This window comes from Salmo trutta, chromosome 2, assembly GCF_901001165.1.
Source record: "Salmo trutta chromosome 2, fSalTru1.1, whole genome shotgun sequence".
Lineage (NCBI taxonomy): Eukaryota > Metazoa > Chordata > Actinopteri > Salmoniformes > Salmonidae > Salmo > Salmo trutta.
This window is the reverse complement of record NC_042958.1, coordinates 51,428,025-51,446,653: the sequence shown is the minus strand read 5'-3', so window position 1 is coordinate 51,446,653 and position 18,629 is coordinate 51,428,025. Positions and strand designations below refer to the sequence as shown.

General features: G+C 44.7%; 2 protein-coding genes and 1 long non-coding RNA gene across 6 annotated transcripts in view; 2 read left to right on the top strand and 1 right to left on the bottom strand.

The window, feature by feature from the left end:
- The window catches only part of LOC115156717 (neurotrypsin), a 42,200-nt gene extending 38,424 nt beyond the window's left edge, over positions 1 to 3,776 (bottom strand). For both annotated transcript variants that reach the window (XM_029704336.1, XM_029704346.1), the window contains exons 1-2: positions 3,349 to 3,776; positions 957 to 999 (exon numbers count right to left, since the gene is read on the bottom strand). In XM_029704336.1, the coding sequence (XP_029560196.1) occupies positions 957 to 999; positions 3,349 to 3,468 (163 nt within the window). In that variant the 5' untranslated portion in view covers positions 3,469 to 3,776. The remainder of the gene's footprint in view (positions 1 to 956; positions 1,000 to 3,348) is intronic.
- LOC115156730 (uncharacterized) lies at positions 3,773 to 9,105 on the top strand. 2 transcript variants are annotated; one of them, XR_003868316.1, is made up of 2 exons: positions 3,773 to 4,214; positions 8,914 to 9,105. It is a non-coding gene; the product is annotated as an uncharacterized LOC115156730 (long non-coding RNA). The 2 variants fall into 2 exon arrangements; XR_003868317.1 differs by lacking the exon at positions 3,773 to 4,214 and adding an exon at positions 4,972 to 5,508.
- Positions 9,106 to 13,786: 4,681 nt separating this feature from the next.
- Positions 13,787 to 17,703, top strand: LOC115156708 (uncharacterized). Of its 2 annotated transcripts, none has more exons than XM_029704313.1 (5): positions 13,787 to 13,915; positions 15,101 to 15,631; positions 16,118 to 16,318; positions 16,396 to 16,525; positions 16,604 to 17,703. In XM_029704313.1, exons 2-5 carry the CDS (start codon positions 15,250 to 15,252, stop codon positions 17,094 to 17,096), a joined length of 1,206 nt encoding a protein of 401 aa, XP_029560173.1. In that variant the 5' UTR covers positions 13,787 to 13,915; positions 15,101 to 15,249; the 3' UTR covers positions 17,097 to 17,703. The 2 variants fall into 2 exon arrangements, with proteins under 2 accessions (XP_029560173.1, XP_029560182.1); XM_029704322.1 differs by lacking the exon at positions 13,787 to 13,915 and adding an exon at positions 13,983 to 14,354.
- Positions 17,704 to 18,629: the final 926 nt, after the last annotated feature.

The window sequence follows — 18,629 nt, the reverse complement described above, 5'->3', positions numbered from 1 at the left end:
GGAGAATAGGAGAGGGGGAGGGGAATAGGAGAGGGAAAGGGGAATAGGAGAGGGGGAGGGGAATAGGAGAGGGGGAGGGGAATAGGAGAGGGAAAGGGGGATAGGAGAGGGGGAGGGGAATAGGAGATGGAAAGGGGAATAGGAGAGGGGGAGGGGAATAGGAGAGGGGGAGGGGAATAGGAGAGGGGGAGGGGAATAGGAAAGGGAAAGGGGGATAGGAGAGGGGGAGGGGAATAGGAGTGGGAAAGGGGGATAGGAGAGGGGGAGGGGAATAGGAGAGGGGGAGGGGAATAGGAGAGGGGGGAGGGAGAATAGGAGAGGGAAAGGGGGATAGGAGAGGGGGAGGGGAATAGGAGAGGGAATGGGGGATAGGAGAGGGGGAGGGGAATAGGAGATGGAAAGGGGGATAGGAGAGGGGGAGGGGAATAGGAGATGGAAAGGGGGATAGGAGAGGGAAAGGGGGATAGGAGAGGGAAAGGGGAATAGGAGAGGGAAAGGGGGATAGGAGAGGGGGGAGGGAGAATAGGAGAGGGAAAGGGGGATAGGAGAGGGGGAGGGGAATAGGAGAGGGAAAGGGGGATAGGAGAGGGGGAGGGGAATAGGAGATGGAAAGGGGGATAGGAGAGGGAAAGGGGGATAGGAGAGGGAAAGGGGGATAGGAGAGGGGGAGGGGGATAGGAGAGGCAGTGGGGGATAGGAGAGGGGGAGGGGATAGGAGAGGGGGAGGGGATAGGAGAGGGGGAGGGGGATAGGAGAGGGGGTGGGGGATAGGAGAGGGGGAGGGGGATAGGAGAGGAGGTGGGGGATAGGAGAGGGGGTGGGGGATAGGAGAGGGGGAGGGGAATAGGAGAGGGGGAGGGGAATAGGAGAGGGGGAGGGGGATAGGAGAGGGGGAGGGGAATAGGAGAGGGGGAGGGGAGAAGAGGAAGAAGAGAATAGAAGGATTGTTAGCCTACCTGCGTTTTGCACCTCGTTTAAATAACTGTCATCAGCTATCACCTGACAGGAGAAGAACACAGACATTGTTTCAGATTCACACAACGTCAGATAAGACAACCTACTGTCAACATTTCACATCATATCTGTTACACAACAAATAAATAAAATATTGACCCTCAGAGGGAAAATTGGGTTTACCACCAATAAAAGACAAAAGTAACCAAAGTGGTTTGTTGGACCCCGCTCGCATGATGAATGACCTTGTCTAACAGGCTTTAGCTCAGTGGGCTTGTCTTGTGATGTGCAGACGATGCAGGTTAAATCCCTTCCTGTCACATGTACAAACATTTCAGACACACAGGTATGCAGAATACAGAGACCTAGGTCATGAAGAAGCAAGTATTAGACAGTTTCAGATAGTATCTGACAGAATGCTGTGTAGTACAGTTTCTCATAGTCACAGAAACCAGGTCAGAGAGGAGAGACGAGAAGAGGAGAGGAAACTGGATGAAAGAGGACTCAGATAACATCTATAAACATTTCATCCTCTTCACCTTGATTTCGACAGTACATTTCCACAAGGGAGTTAGAATGCAAGCGCACGCGCACACACACACACACACACACACACACACACACACACACACACACACACACACACACACACACACACACACACACACACACACGTCACCTCCCAGTGGTAATGCCCTGGCTAATCATATTACACAGTGAACAGGTGTTTCTGATGAAAACCTAACATGCTGATGATTTCTCCACTCATATCAATCTTCCAGTTATCATACTGTTACAGCAGCAGATCAGATGTTACCACAGCACAGCTGAGACCAAACCAACACATTTTCACACTAACATGCCACTTAGAATGAATCAGTGTACTGGACATGCATTCTAAATGGTCAAATTGTGTTGGTATTGGAACCGATAGCCTCCAACCTGTATACTACCACACACAGAGACAGGGTTACAGAACAGGTACAGACACACACAGATATCCACCATAAGACAGTCAGCAGAGCCCGCTAAGCTAAAGCCTAAGCAATAGCTCTAGGAGCTAACACAAGTCTTCAGGTCTCAGGCAAGGTTTCGAGTGTTCACATGACTCACCAAACCAGTTGTGTATCATTAACACCACACTGGCTTCCCCCCTGACCCTCCCACAACCAGTAGTGGCCTACACACACCTCAACAGACAGAAGTTACTATTTGTAGCAGGTTAGCAGAACTTAAGCAGCAGGTTAGGAGAATTAGGTCAAGGTTAGGAAAATGATTTGGTTTAGCTAAAATGCTCTACTAATCTACTACGAAAAGTCATTTCCATCCATAGCTGTAAACCATCTAGCCACAACCCACCTCACCTCGCCCGCCCAATTTCCTTAACTTAAAGATGCTTGTTGAGGGATCCATGAGACAGTAATATAGTACCAACTCGGAATTATCTGCGAATCTGGACCAACAGTTCTAGGCATATTGAGAAATGAGGGGGGCTGAGGAGGGCTGACAGGGGGTGAGGGGGGGTGAGGGAGGGTGAGGGGGGCTGAGGAGGGCTGACTGGGGTGAGGGGGGCTGAGGAGGGGTGACGGGTGAGGGGGGGTGAGGAGGGCTGACGGGGGTGATTGAATTGCTGCGACAACGGGAAACAGCGCGTGGTGCAACTGTACATCCACGCGCCACCAGGGGAAAACAGGCAGGGGCTGGTTCCTATGATACCCCGCCGTGAGGGAACCGTGCCTGAGTGGTGTGCGTGTGTGTGTGTGTGTGTGTGTGTGTGTGTGTGTGTGTGTGTGTGTGTGTGTGTGTGTGTGTGCACGCGCCTCGCTTTATCCGCTCAATTAGACAAAGACATAAAACAGACTCCTGTGTGCAAACACTGACGCAGAACAATAATGTATATTATTAATGCCTGACTAATAATAAAGGCTATCTAAGGCATGCATGCACCTACATTCAAACTACTTCGTCCAGCACAATGAGCCTCTCTCTACCCCTTGTGGTACCTATAGGCTAAAACGAAGTATTGTTGAATGAAATGATAATGAAAAACGCAACAAAACGTAAATAATGTTCCATTTGAATGAAGAATGTGATTCCAACCATTATGAAACGGATCCTATAGCACCTAGCCTAATGACCGTTATGTCGGTGGAGAAAATATGGGGCGCACCTTCAAAAAGGGGCACTGTTGTTTTATTTGACCGTATTTCTCAAGGTTAATTTCATTTAGATCAAATCTGTTTTGCAAGATAGGCTTTTTCCAAGATATCCGCAAGAGTAAACATAGTCTACGTACGGGATATGAAAGTGTGAGAAAAAAGGGCTCACCTTGAAAAGGAACGCAATTATAGCACATAGGGGCCACTAAATTGGCTACTGATCGTAGTAGCTTACCTCTGAAAGCACTTGGAGCCAGAGGCAGCTGAGGCCGATCAGAAGCATCATTTTCCGGGTGTTTGGATCCATCCTGGCCGCTGTGTCAGTGTCACAGCCTGGTAAAGAAATGACACCCATCTCCCATCTCTGTCACGAACTGACCGCGAGGTGGATCGCTATTCACCACCGCGCACGGACTCGACAGAGGATGCCAAGAGAGCGCACGAAGGTGTAGGCCTGGTAAACTGGTTTTATGAATGATACGACAGAAACATCTCCCGTTTCAACCAAAACCTCTCCTTTTCTTTTCTCTCTCTCTGGTGATATGAGGTGTCGGGAAAAAAACACACACCCACACACCCTTCGAGTGAACACACACCCACACCACCTCCGCGCCTTGAGTGGAGGAGGCGACTAGCGCCACTTTCGGTTGAGATCTAATTGTTCCATGAGTTGATCCTGACTCTCAAACTGACAAGTTAACCACACCACGGGGATACGGCGCCTACTGCTGCTTCTCATATACCTGGACCCCCTGAGCGTTCTCTGCGCCGCCACCGGAGGCAAAAAGGTGAAGCACAAGGCGATTGAACCCAGCGTCGCCGCGGCGATTCCCACCGCTTCACCTGCAGGACAACACTCGACCGAGGACCACGAGACGTACCTGGGTTACTACATGACGTGAGCGGACAATATGAAAAAGAGTTCGAGTGTCTCAACACATCTCACCCCTACTGCTGTGAGGTCTATTACCACTGGTACTGCTGTCAGTTCAAAGGAAGACTAGCCTAACATCAGGACAGCCTTTTGACCCGAGTATGGACCAGACCAACACTGCGGTGCACATCACTTTTGCAGTTCTGGCGTAAAAAAAATGTTTTGTGGTGAGAGTTTCGGCTAAAGTTGCCTATGATGAAGCCACAGAGCCCCCTCCGGAAAAGAATATCAATAGATATGCCATAGAGAATATATATTCGTAGAATGAATCAATTCATTAATAGGATGTCCAATTACAAAAGCATATTTTGACCATTGGTTAATTGTGTAAATAATCCTCTAAGAAAACCAACAGTCCAAACCTCATGTCTCTATCATAACCAGTTCAAAAGTTATTGGAGTTTTTACCTTTGTAGGATGGCCAGAATTACGGTGACTAAATCAAGGGTATTTAACCAGGGGTCCGCGGGCACCTAGGGGTCTACAGAGGTACTGCACATTATTTTATTTTAAAAGTGGATTTTAAAAAAAAAGTATTATTTCACTGTTTTTATGAATATCGCTAGTGTCCTGTCACAAATAACTTTGATATTCCTGTTTATTCAAATCACTGAACTAAAATACAGTTTATTTGGTCTATTTGGTTACATCAGAGGTCATACACATGTTTTTATTTATTTAACTAGGCAAGTCAGTTAAGAACAAATTCTTATTTACAATGACGGCCAAACCCGGATGACAGTGGGCCAATTGTGCACCGCCCTATGGGACTCCCAATCACGGCTGGATGTGATGCAGCCTGGATTCGAACCAAGAACTGCAGTGCCTTAGACCGCTGCGCCACTCGGGAGCAAGGCCAAAAGTATGTCGACACCCCTTCAAATTAGTGGATTCGGGCCTACCAGCACGGACCAAGCTACAGGGCCTACCAGCCCGGACCAAGCTACAGGGCCTACCAGCCCGGACCAAGCTACAGGGCCTACCAGCACGGACCAAGCTACAGGGCTTACCAGCCCGGACCAAGCTACAGGGCCTACCAGCCCGGACCAAGCTACAGGGCCTACCAGCCCAGACCAAGCTACAGGGCCTACCAGCCCGGACCAAGCTACAGGGCCTACCAGCCCGGACTAAGCTACAGGGCCTACCAGCCCGGACAGAGCTACAGGGCCTACCAGCCCGGACCAAGCTACAGGGTCTACCAGCCCGGACCAAGCTACAGGGCCTACCAGCCCGGACCAAGCTACAGGGCCTACCAGCCCGGACCAAGCTACAGGGCCTACCAGCCCGGACCAAGCTACAGGGCCTACCAGCCCAGACCAAACTACAGGGCCTACCAGCCCGGACCAAGCTACAGGGCCTACCAGCCCGGACCAAGCTACAGGGCCTACCAGCCCGGACCAAGCTACAGGGCCACGAGAACGCTTGACGCTGAAGACTTCACAGAGCTGAACCAAGCATACAGTATGTGATCAGTAGCCTTGCTCAAATATGTTTTATTGAACGCACACAAGAATGGTGTATAGGTACCTTGTAGTAAAGACAAGTATACAATTCTTATATAAACATAAAAGAGCAGTCAGACAGAAAAAGAGAGTTATAGGTAAAAAAATATATATATAATACAAAATAAGATATACAGAACAATGACAGGTAAACAGAAAGAGGAGTGGTGTCCACATACTTTTGTATATATAGTGTTCTATATTGAACTCTTCGGTTCTTTTGTGTGTGTGCGTGCCTGTGTGCCAGTAAGGGGATGTTAAAAATGAGAGATTTGGAGCTTTACTTGTCTGTTTCCATACCAACGGTTTTAGCGTGGGGATTGGCTCGTTTCGATGAGACGGTTTGGGAATGGGGAGTGTGGTCGGTGGTACTGGGATTGGAGCCAGAGCCTCTGGGTTGAACCTAAACCTCTCTCACATCCATTCTACTGAACAGAAACACAAGGACTCTTGGAAGATTAGTCCAAAACAGGCCGGAAAGAGATCCTAATCAAATAACACACCACCACTGCACCTTGAGGAGACGAGCACCACTTTCAGTTGACAACTGTCCCATAAACCACTGCAGAGTTAGAATTGGAACCATTGGAATTGACCCCAGTCCTGATCTAGGCACTGTACAGCCCTTAGGATGTTGATGATAAACTCCTATTATCGTCATCTTAGCTTTAGGACACCCACACTTGCCGTTGTTTTATTGGCTACATGATCTTTGGTTTGTAGCTTGCGCTCTTATGACAATGTGGCATGTCATGTCTCTATCTCACCCTCTCTGATAGCCAGTAGCTGCCTGGGTGGCTGTTTATTGATAGCCTACACAGGATAGTCTAATGTCATTGACTATATTAACATTTGTATGCTTGTTGTTCTAATGACGATTCACTCTTTTACACAGCGAAGATGAACTGTTCTGATCATTTCCGATTTCAACTCTGTGACAACCTTTTACTGTCGGTTTTCTTTCTGACATTATGCCTCGTCACTGGCTCTACAGAAAGCTGAGTCTTTGGATGGATTTCTTGGCATCAGCTCGATGCTCCTGTTTATGTGCACATTAGTAGGGGAACATGTCAGCCTGGCTGGTTTTCTATACCATACTCGGCTCTGAAATGAAACCATTGGATTTTAGTATTGTGAATGAGAGGTTATCCTTGAACCTGGCACATAGGACTTACAAGTTATTGAATTCATATTGATATCTGATTTACAAAAGCAGTCAGTGAGGTTTGGATCTCAATCCCAAAGTTGTGATTTTGTTATGTTTGTTGCATTCCACAACTCTGTCTTCAGAAACACAACAGTGACTTGGTTACAGAAACCATGTAGTCCATGTTTGAAGATGCAGCAATGTCTCTATTTCCTGTTAATAGATTTGAACACATTTCAGTTGCATGACCCTTACTGGTTTAGAATTTTATATTTAACCAGGCAAGTCAGTTAAGAACAAATTCTTATTTACAATGACGGCCTACCCCAGTCAAACCTGGATGATGCTGAGCCAATTGTGCACCACCCTGTGGGACTCCTAATCACAGCCAGATGTGATGCAGCCTGGATTCAAACCAAGTACTGTAGTGATACCTCTAGAACTGAGATGCAGCGCCTTAGACCCCTGCGCCACTTGACTACCCATACTATTAGAAACTTTTATGACCTGTCTGTTGAGAACATGGAAATCATTTTGAAACCAAAGTCAGAAACCTGCACACATAAGTTTGAAAATTCTAATCCGATATGAACCTACATTTTAATTTTCACATCACATAGACAGATGTCACTACATTCAATGTTGTTTTTCAACTGTTTTACATAACAATGTTTTGTCTGTTCCTATTCATCTAAACTTGATCATTTATTTATGGTTTTAATATTTTCAAGGCAAATTTCCTTTCAAGAACGGGGAAGCTAATTCAATCTAAACTTTAATATTTCCTTAAAGAAAAATGTAATACTTCTGATAGTGTAACTTTAATGATGCATTCCTATTTTATCTCTATATTTTTTTTCAATTAAATTTTACCCCCAATTTAGTGATATCAATTGGTATTTACGATCTTGTCTCATTGCTGCAACTCCCCAACGGCTTGGGAGAGACTGAAAAGATTTGGCATGGGCCCCCAGATCCTCAAAAGGTTCTACAGCTGCACCATCGAGAGCATCCTGACCGGTTGCATCAACGCCTGTTATGGCAACTGCTCGGCATCTGACCGTAAGGCGCTACAGAGGGCAGTGCAAACGGCCCAGTACATCACTGGGGCCAAGCTTCCTGCCATCCAGGACCTATATAATAGGCGGTGTCAGAGGAAAGCCCATAAAATTGTCAGAGACTCCAGTCACCCAAGTTATAGACTGTTTTGTCTGCTACCACACGGCAAGCTGGACCGGAGCGCCAAGTCTAGGACCAAAAGGCTCCTCAACAGCTTCTACCCCCAAGCCATTAGACTGCTGAACCATTCATAAAAATCGCCACCGGACAATTTACTTTGACAAAAATAGGCCATAATGGCCATAATGACCATAGTTATTTTGGGAGAAAAAAGGGGGAGCCTTGCAACCCAAAAACAACATCCCAACCGTGAAGCACGGGGGTGGCAGCATCATGTTGTGGGGGTGCTTTTCTGCAGGAGGGACTGGTGCACTTCATAAAATAGGTGGCATCATGAGGATGGGAAATTATGTGGATATATTAAAGCAACATCTCAAGACATCAGTCAGGAAGTTAAAGCTTGGTCGCAAATGGGTCTTCTAAATGGACTTTGACCCCAAGCATACTTCCAAAGTTGTGGCAAAATGGCTTAAGGACAACAAAGTCAAGATATTGGAGTGGCCATCACAAAGCCCTGACCTCAATCCCATAGAACATTTGTGGGCAGAACTGAAAAAGTGTGTGCAAGCAAGGAGGCCTACAAACCTGACTCAGTTACACCAGATCTGTCAGGAGGAATGGGACAAAATTCCCCTAACTTATTGTGGGAAGCTTGTGGAAGGCTACCTGAAATGTTTGACCTAAGTTAAACAATTTAAAGGCAACGCTACCAAATACTAATTGAGTGCATGTAAACTTCTTACCCACTGGGAATGTGATGAAAGAAAGAAATGCTGAAATAAATAATTCTCTCTACTATTATTCTGACATTTCACATTCTTTAAATAAAGTGGTGATCCTAACTGACCCAAGACAGAATTTTTACTAGGATTAAATGTCAGGAATTGTGAAAAATGTTGTTTAAATGAATTTGGCTATGGTGTATGTAAACTTCCGACTTCAACTGTATCTGCATGGCATTTAGTTTTAATTTTGGCCGATTAACTCATGTTTATTTCTGAAGATTAACTCATGTTTTTGCTCCGTTTTTCTTCTCAGGCCAGGCAACAACCCATACTGCAGGCCTACTGTTCCATAAAGGAGTCAGCCAGCGTTTGTACCAAGATTAGCATGGGCCATCATTCAAACAAAGAGATGCCTCCCTGGCCACCAGTACATATTTCCAAATTACGTTAGCATTACCTGATCTGTGTTTAATGTGACTGTGATGACAATACAATCTAAAAACTATGCTGGTAGTCTTTCATCCATTCCTTAATTATTTATTATATTTTTGTAATTTTAGTGCACTATTTTTGTTTAATCGTGATTAATCACGTTGTCTGAACGTGTTCAAAACACACTGAAAACAATGCCATGTAAAAACAAGTTGACATTGAGGTTAAAGAAAGTGTGCTTTTTCAATTGACCTAATTTTGCTAACCGTTACTTTTGGCAACATCAATATGTCAATATTAGTGTAATGTTTTTATATGAACAAAATCTTAATTTCAGAATTTACGATTAATCGTAGTAAATCCTGTGATTAACTCAATTACATTTTAATAATTTGACAGTCCCAATTTTAATATATTCTTTGCTAGAAATATTACTATTCATTAGTAGTAGCCTTAATTAATAAATTGCACCATACAGGTACAATTTATATTGCACTTATAAATAGGGCTACCTTTGGTTCAGTGAAGAAGAATCCCTAGGGTTCTGATGAAAGAACCCTACAAAAGGGTTCTAGAACTTTAAGGGGTATGAAGCAAGCAATAGAACCCTTTTCGGTTCTTTATGGAACGTTTTTTTCTTAGATTGTAGAGAGATTAGTAAAACTACTCCTCTTTTTTAGACTTTGTTTATCTACCAACTTCAGGGCATAAGATCCCTCATGAAATTAAAAGCTAAATGTGTTTTTGTCTTCACAAGACTTTGAAGTTTGGTGTTCATTGTTAACGGTTTGTTATCTCTAACCCAGATCTCTGTTCTGCCTGTGTGAGTGAGTGTGTGTGAGTGTGTGTGTGTGTGTGTACTGAGAAGGCAACTGCTGACTCTCTGGTTAGCTCTGTGCTGAGCTGTAAGCCAATGCAATGTGTAGATGATTATCTTCTCTCTCTCTCATCCAACTCTCCTTGTCTCCTTTCCTTCACCTCCTCCAGCCTGTCAATGTGAAGATGATTATCTTCTCTCTCTCTCTCTCTCTCTCTTTCTCTCTCTCTCTCTCTCATCCAACTCTCCTTGTCTCCTTTCCTTCACCTCCTCCAGCCAAAGAAGAGGCATGGTTCAAATCATATAATTTGCACCCTTCCTTTGGCTCTTGTTGACTCTCCTTATGATGGAGGCTAGTGAGGGGATTGGAATCGGGCTGAATAACACCTACCTATTACCTTGTTACTACTCAGCAAAACAGGGCACACTCACACACACAACCTGTCCATGTTTCTTTGTTGCTGTTGTTCCATACCCATCTTGTACCTCGCCTACTACACAAGAGTCACATGGTACAGTGCTGATTTTACAAATGCCGGTTGTCATGGCAACACAAGGGTTACTACATGTCTGAGTGGTTGACAGAGCGCTCTCCAGTTCCTATTGCTAATTTGAGAACCTACAATAGCACTCATACTCTTCGACAGGGGAGGATGTGACCACGGATAATCCCGTATAGAATACATTAGAATTAGAATTTAGAATTAGACGGCAGAATTAGAGTTAGACGTGGAATCAGGCCATGAGTCGGCTTCTGTCCTATTCTGATGGATATAGTCACTGGGTCATAATAGGCGGAGCTTTGAAGATTTAACTTCACTTAACACACAGGCTGAGTGATGACAGCACACCAATCCCATTACCCCATCCCCAAACCGTCCCATAAAAAAACGAGCCAGCTCCCACAGCTAAGACAGTTGTTATGGTAACGGATCAGTAAAACTCCAAGTCTCTCCTTTTTAACACCCTTCCCTCTGAGGCAACCAGACACACACAGTACTAACCCTCCCTGTGTGGGTTGTAAGGATGTGTGAATATGCTGCACTGCTAGAGAGAGGGAGAAAGAGAGCGAGGGGGTACAGGGACAGACAGACAGACAGACAGACAGACAGACAGACAGACAGACAGACAGACAGACAGACAGAGAGTCAGACAGGAAAACAGGAAAACAGACAGGTACAGAGATGAACAGAGAGCGAGGCGGTACAGGGACATAAAGACAGACAGACAGACAAACAGACAGACAGACAGACAGACAGACAGACAGACAGACAAACAGACAGACAGACAGACAGACAGACAGACAGACAGACAGACAGACAGACAGACAGACAGACAGACAGACAGACAGACAGACAGACAGGAAAACAGACAGACAGACAGACAGACAGGAAAACAGACAGGTGCAGAGATGAACAGAGAGCGAGGGGGGGGTGTTTGTCTTCAGCAGCACTGTGTAGCGACAGATCGTTTATCATCTCCTGCCACCGGCACGGATGGTGTTCAGCGATATCATCCACCGCAGAGTGTGTGTGTCTGTCAGCAGATGTTTACAGGAACTCTCTCTTCCACCGGCATCTCCACCCCCTCCATATGGAGTCAGCGATGAGAAGAGGTGTGTGTGTGTGTGTGTGTGTGTGTAAACTTGAGTGAGTGGAGATTAAAGTGTGGCCACAGCCATTTTAAGGTCGATGTCATACATAACCATTACTTTCCAAATGTAACCTCTGACTGAACCGGAAATTCTGTACGATTATGGGGCAAAACACTAACACTGTACTATGAGCCCCAGGTAGTCACAACAGGAAATGAGGTGAGTCCACACGAAACCAGGACAACAACAAAAAAATACCATGATTTGGGGGATTTTCAGGAAATCTAATTCATAGAATGGTAATATGGAGGAAGGATTGTTGACATATATCATTAATTAATGTAAGAAAATTGTTGTTGAAATAAAAATGCTACTCATATTCCATATATATTTATTAGACCAATATCTGCTTTGTAGCACCTACAGATGAAATACTGTGGAGTCTTAAAGAAGGCCTGGGTATTGCCAAAATGTCCTAAATATGCCAAAATATGAATTATATCTATTGTGCTTTTAGATACAAATGTAAAAAAAATGTGAACAAGACTTCTTTTGAAGGACTATGTATTAAAGTTAATGAAAATCCCCCAAAATACACAGTACCAGTCAAAAGTTTGGACACACCTTCTCATTCAAGGGTTTTTCTTTATTTGTACTATTTTATACATTGTAGAAAAATAGTGAAGACATCAAAACTATGAAATAACACATGTGGAATCATGTAGTAACCAAAAAAGTGTTAAACAAATCAAAATATATTTTATATTTGAGATTCTTCAAAGTAGCCACCCTTTGCCTTGATGACAGCTTTGCACACTCTTGGCATTCTCTAAACCATTTTCATGAGGTAGTCACCTGGAATGCATCTCAATGAATTGGTGTGCCTTGTTAAAAGTTAATTTGTGGAATTTATTTTCTTCTTAATGTGTTTGAGCCAATCAGTTGTGTTGTGACAAGGTAGGGGTGGTATACAGAAGATAGCCCTATTTGGTAAAAGACCAAGTCCATATTATGGCAAGAACAGCTCAAATAAGCAAAGAGAAAGGACAGCCCATCATTACTTTAAGACATGAAGGTCAGTCAATGCGGAACATTTCTAGAATTTTGAACGTTTCTTCAAGTGCAGTCGCAAAAACCATCAAGCGCTTTGATGAAACTGGCTCTCATGAGGACCGCAACAGGAAAGGACGACCCAAAATTACCTCTACTGCAGAGGATAAGTTCATTAGAGTTACCAGCCTCAGAAATTGCAGCCCAAATAAATGCTTCACAGAGTTCAAGTAACAGACACATCTCAACATCAACTGTTCGGGGGAGACTGCGAGAATCTGGCCTTCATGGTCGAATTGCTGCAAAGAAACCACTACTAAAGGACACCAATAAGAAAAAGAGACTTGCTTGGGCCAAGAAACACAAGCAATGGACATTAGACCGGTGTTCTTTGGTCTGATGAGTCCAAATTTGAGATTTTTGGTTCCAACCACTGTGTCTTTGTGAGACGCAGAGTAGGTGAATGGGTGATCTCTGCATGTGTGGTTCCCACCGTGAAGAACGGAGGAGGAGGTGTGACGGCGTGGGGGTGCTTTGCTGGTGACACTGTCTGTGATTTATTTAGAATTCAAGGCACACTTAACCAGCATGGCTACCACAGCATTCTGCAGCTATACCCCATCCCATCTGGTTTGGGCTTAGTAGGACTATAATTTGTTTTTCAACAGGACAATGACCCAACACACCTCCGGACTGTGTAAGGGCTATTTGACCAATAATGAGAGTGATAGAGTGCTGCATCAGATGACCTGGCCTCAACAATCACCCAACCTCAAACCAAATGAGATGGTTTGGGATGAGTTGGACCGCAGAGTGAAGGAAAAGCAGCCAACAAGTGCTCAGCATATGTGGGAACTCCTTCAAGACTGTTGGAAAAGCATTCCAGGTGAAGCTGGTTGAGAGAATGCCAAGAGTGCGCAAAGCTGTCATCAGGCAAAGGGTGGCTACTTTGAAGAATCTCAAATATAAAATATATTTTCATTTGTTGAACAATTTTTTGGTTACTATATGATTCCATATGTGTTATTTCATAGTTTTGATGTCTTCACTGTTATTCTACAATGTAGAACATAGTACAAATAAAGAAAATCCCTTGAATGAGTAGGTGTGTCCAAACTTTTGACTGGTACTGAATATATGTATATATATTGTGAGTGTTGTGTTAGATGGTAGGGTATTTGCATATTCATGTATTTTTTCAAGCAAAGTATAAGGGAGTTATTCTCCAGTCTAGTAGGTGGCGGTAATGCAACCTTTATTGGATGCCAACCACCGTTAAACCTCATCAAAGAAGAAGAATAAGATCTAGAGCTGATTTGCAACCCGCCGAAGCAGGTCTGGAGAAGAAGGAAAATGTCTACTGTCTCCACACGCACCGTTCTAGGATCAGCTGGCCGTTAGGAAAACGCAAACAGTAAAGTGGTGAGTCGGAAAACCCTCACTAGTTGCACTGCAGTGAAGGTTTGCGCGAAAATGTTGCGCAACCTGTTCTGAATGTGTTATATTATAATTTCGGTTGGGCCTTATCAAAGGCGCAACCTTTCCCTTTGAGGCCTAGCCAGCCATGTTTAGATTTAGACGAAAATAGCGAATTTTGACGGTTTACTTTTCACTAAACAGAATTGCGACTGCGGTTCGGGTAACTTGCAACGGTAGCAGTTACTGTGGAGTTATAACAAACTTTATTGGGCCCAATCTATCATCTGAGTAGCTAGCTACATGCTTTTAATGAATGCACTGTGTCGGATTTACATAGGAAGCAGGTGTCCTTGCCAAATAGAAGATACCTAGCTTGCTAGCGACGTCCGGCCGGAGCGCCTCCGGTGTGCGCGTGGGTGACCAACAGAGGGCGATTTAGAATGTGACGTCAAAACTCCTAATGTTGTTTTTTTGCATGACGATAAATCGTTCTTATTACGAGCCCACAGTATGTCATACAAATGTTATAGACATTCATTATTTACCAGAATAGAATCTTAAATATAAGTAATATACATTGCTGAATTGGAGAGGGTGGGAAAGAGGATAAATATCTGCGACTGGTGGGAATGATTTATTTAATTGGTAGTTGAGTACCTCAACTCCATGATGATTCACGAGTTGGGCACAGACTAGAGTTTTTGAAACGAACCTCTGACCCGCTGTGCAGTCGATACTTCGAAAGTGAAAATTCTTAAACTCTTATTATGTACCTATGTTTCTCATCTGCGTGCCTTTGTTTCCTGAAATACATACTTTTTAATAAACCGTTATTCAAAAACAACCACCGACTGCTTTCTCATTGCTGTTCCTCTAAGATGGCAACTCGGCACTTGCCAATTGAAAATCAACAAGGAAACAGTCTGTCGTTGTATTTTATTAACGTTTTAAAAGGTATGGATTTCAGCAAACAAAAAATGGCGAGCTAACGTAAGGTTTAAGAATTCACATTTTTGATGCATCGACTGCATAGCGACTCGATGAGACAGAGATTCATAAAAACAACAACCCTAGTCTGGATGTGAGGTACTTGGGGAATCTATTTTTTTATTATTGTAATGACTTATTAATGATGACTATTAATCTGTAGACTACAGTTTGATGTCTGTTTTTTTTTCTGTCCTATAGACTTTACCCATAACTGACCTTAGAGCAGTGTGTAAGCTCATTCTCATCCTACCCCGGACGCTGCGACAAATACAGAAAGGTTCAGGAGAAACTCTTCCGCACTCCAAAACAGTCACCCAGGAATTGAAGAGGAAGTGACATCAGAGCAGATGGAATCAAATCCCAGCCTGGCGGGGGTGGACTCCCAGGGCAACATGGTGTTCAGAGTGGTTAAACCTGTCATGGGCATCTTCCAAGTGTCCTCAGAACAGACCAACTCTGTCGGGCATGGGGGGCCGCAGCAGATGATGGTTGGGGGGCTGACAGGGTTACAAGGGTTATCCAACCTCCCCTCCATGGTGCTGGGGGATGGACAGGGTCAGGGCCAGCAGCGAATGGGGGACGTGAACCAGATGCAAGCCCAGATTCAGATCCCGGCAGAGGACATGTCCCAGACCCAGGTTGCCGCTCCGAACCACAACCACGTACCCCATGTTCCGTTTGCAGAGGTGTCGTCTCTCTTGGACCCCAACATGAAGAGTTCCAAGGCCCGTAAGTACCACAGCCAGAGATGGAGGGAATCAGGCCAGGTGTGGCCCCTCCTACTGGAGACCTCTCTTCCTGCAGGATGTTCTTGGGCTCCTGAGTGGCGCAGCGGTCTAAGGCACTGCATCTCAGTGCAAGAGGCGTCACTACAGTCACTGGTTCGAATCCAGGCTGTATCACATGATGGGGAGTGTGATGGGGAGTCCCATAGGGGGGTGCACAATTGGCCCAGCGTCGTCCGGGGTAGGCTGTCATTGTAAATAAGAATATTTTCTTAACTGACTTGCCTAGTTAAATTAAGGTTAAATTGAAAATAAAAAAAATACTGCTCGAACACACCTGGTTCTACTAATCAGCTGATTCTCAGGACCAGTGCTGGAGCAAAACCCTGCACACCCAGTAGCTCTCCAGGTGGAAGGTTAGCCTCACCTGCTGTAGTGTGGAATAAGTAGAAAACTCAACACAATGTGTCTGTTGTTCCTCTGGTCCTAGGTAAGTACCTGATACCCTATGACGAGATCAAGCGTCGTCTGGAGGCTCCAGAGAAGATGTCTCTGCGTTCGCTAGCAGCCTACACCAGGGTCAGCCGTGGCCCGGCCAGCAAGAAAACCCTGCAGGAGTCTCTAAATATACTGGGCCTTACACCTGGTACTACTACTTCTGTGTCCTCTTCCTTTTCCAAGCTCACAGAGGGTAAGCGTCTGTGCGTGTGTGTGTGTGTGTGTGTGTGTGAGCATCTCTCGTGCTTTATAGATTGTTGTGTTTTCCAGGTGACACCAAAGCCCTGTGTAATGACATGAAGGACTTTGCCCATGACTACATAGACTTTGGCAACATGGCAAAGCAGCTTATTCCAGAGACCAACACTGTCCAACACTGGTCCAAGGTCATAGAAACCAGGTTAGTGTGGTTACAGCACGGTGTAATCACGAGTTAACTATGTGAGACAGACCCTAACACACCTTTGTTCTGCGATAGGAGCCACCTGGAGGCGATGAGAAAGTGTTTTCGTGACCCGGTCAACAGTGCGTCGTTCGACAACGTGACTCATGGCTTGGGCCTCGGGATGCTCGACGCCGCCCTCGACATGATTACCATGGTGATTGACAAACAAATTCGCATCCTGTCCGGTGCTGCGGCAACCGATCCCGTCGACACCGGCCCTCCAATGAGACGCATCCGCCGCCGCCACCGCAAGCCCCGAGACACCGGCAACGACAAACCGCACCGGTCGTTGGGCGGGGTTAAAGGTCAAGACAAAGGGTCAGGGAAGGGCAAAGGGAGGGGCAGAGGCAGGAAGAAGATGCGGCTGCAGGAGTCTGGAGCTCCAGTTGGTGTTGCCATGGATACAACCCAGCAGCAGGATCAAGAGCATTGTCAGCCGGAGGATGTGGAGAGCAGTGTTCTCACACTCGTCTCTGTTGGTTACGAGACTATCTCCAGCGGGCTCAATGCCACAGGGCAGATCTGAAGACGTTTAACGGTTGAACAAACAATGCTTAACGCGGGAATCGGACTTTGCTTAATATTTTCCCATGGGGAAGCTGGGAGCAGAACTGTCTTAGTAACGTTGTGGAACATTGTGGAACGTTGTGATGTTTAGACGCAACTCTGCTCTGGCCCACAGAACCCCAAACACTGAGAGGGAGGCATTCAGTGATGTCACAGCATTCTGGTTTAGAGTTTTGTTTTTGAGTGTTGCAGCTCTTGCCTACTGATAAATTCAATCAGTTGAATTTAGTTTTTTTTGTCAGTTAGCACAGAGGTGATGAACGCAGCTTTGTTGAAGTGGAATTCAAGTCAATCCAAAGATAACTGATTATATTGAAAAACCTACAATGTAGAAATTAGTCTTAATTCTGGTCTTTGGTTAAGGCAATCCCTTCATTCCACCTACTCATCTGGTATTTGATAGCTCTGTTAAATTTATATCATGAGTGGACTAGTTATAGCCCTCTCAATCTCCATGATTGTAACATGGGGAACACATCATGCCAGTACTTTGTCAATGATTGTATGTTTATATTGAAACCTGGATTGCTGAAATACTTGTATTAAAGCTTTCATTTTATTAACCAGCATGAATTTCTTTATTTCTGACAGAATCAATGGCATAGTTTCTGATCTATTTCACTGAGGGAGTTTGACTAAGCTGAACCGGGGTGGCCTGTGACGTGACTGGGAAAAAGCGATAAGGAAGGAGTGCCCATCTCAAATTGAATAGTAATCTGTGCCGCCCGGTCATATTGTCAACAAGGCAGCATCATTCAGAAACATGGTGCATCTTTTCAAAGTAATTTTCATTGAGAAGGCAGATAAAGTACATCATGTGTTTTTATCACGACAACAAAAATGTTTTTCATGTGAAACCTTGGAATCTTAAGTCATAACTCCACGTGCTTGACATACGGGCAAGGCGGTGTTATGATACTGGTGGTTTGTACGGTTGTGGCTACCAGTACTGCTCCATCTAGTTGTCTGGGATAACAGTTATTAACAACTGTAGCATTTTAGCTAACCCTTTTCCTAACCTTAACCTCATTTGGGTGGCAGCGTAGCCTAGTGGTTAGAATGTTGGACTAGAACCGCAAGGTTGCAAGTTCAAATCCCCGAACTGACAAGGTACAAATCTGTCGTTCTGCCAGTGAACAAGGCAGTTAACCCACTGTTTCTAGGCCGTCATCGAAAATAAGAATTTGTTCTTAACTGACTTGCCTGGTTAAATAAAGGTGAAATCCATTTTTTTTATTTTTATGAAGCAGCTAACTGGGTACTCGGGCATCTTTCTGACCACAGTTGTCTTGAAAGCACCAAGATGCCCAATGTTATTTGTCGCATGCCTGAATATAACAGGTGTACACTGAAATGCTTATACAAGCCCTTAACCAACAATGCAGTTAAAAAAAAAATAAACGTAAAAAAATATATATAAATAAAAGTAACAAATAATTAAAGAGCAACGGTAAAATAACTACAGCGAGGCTATATACAGGTGGTACCGGTA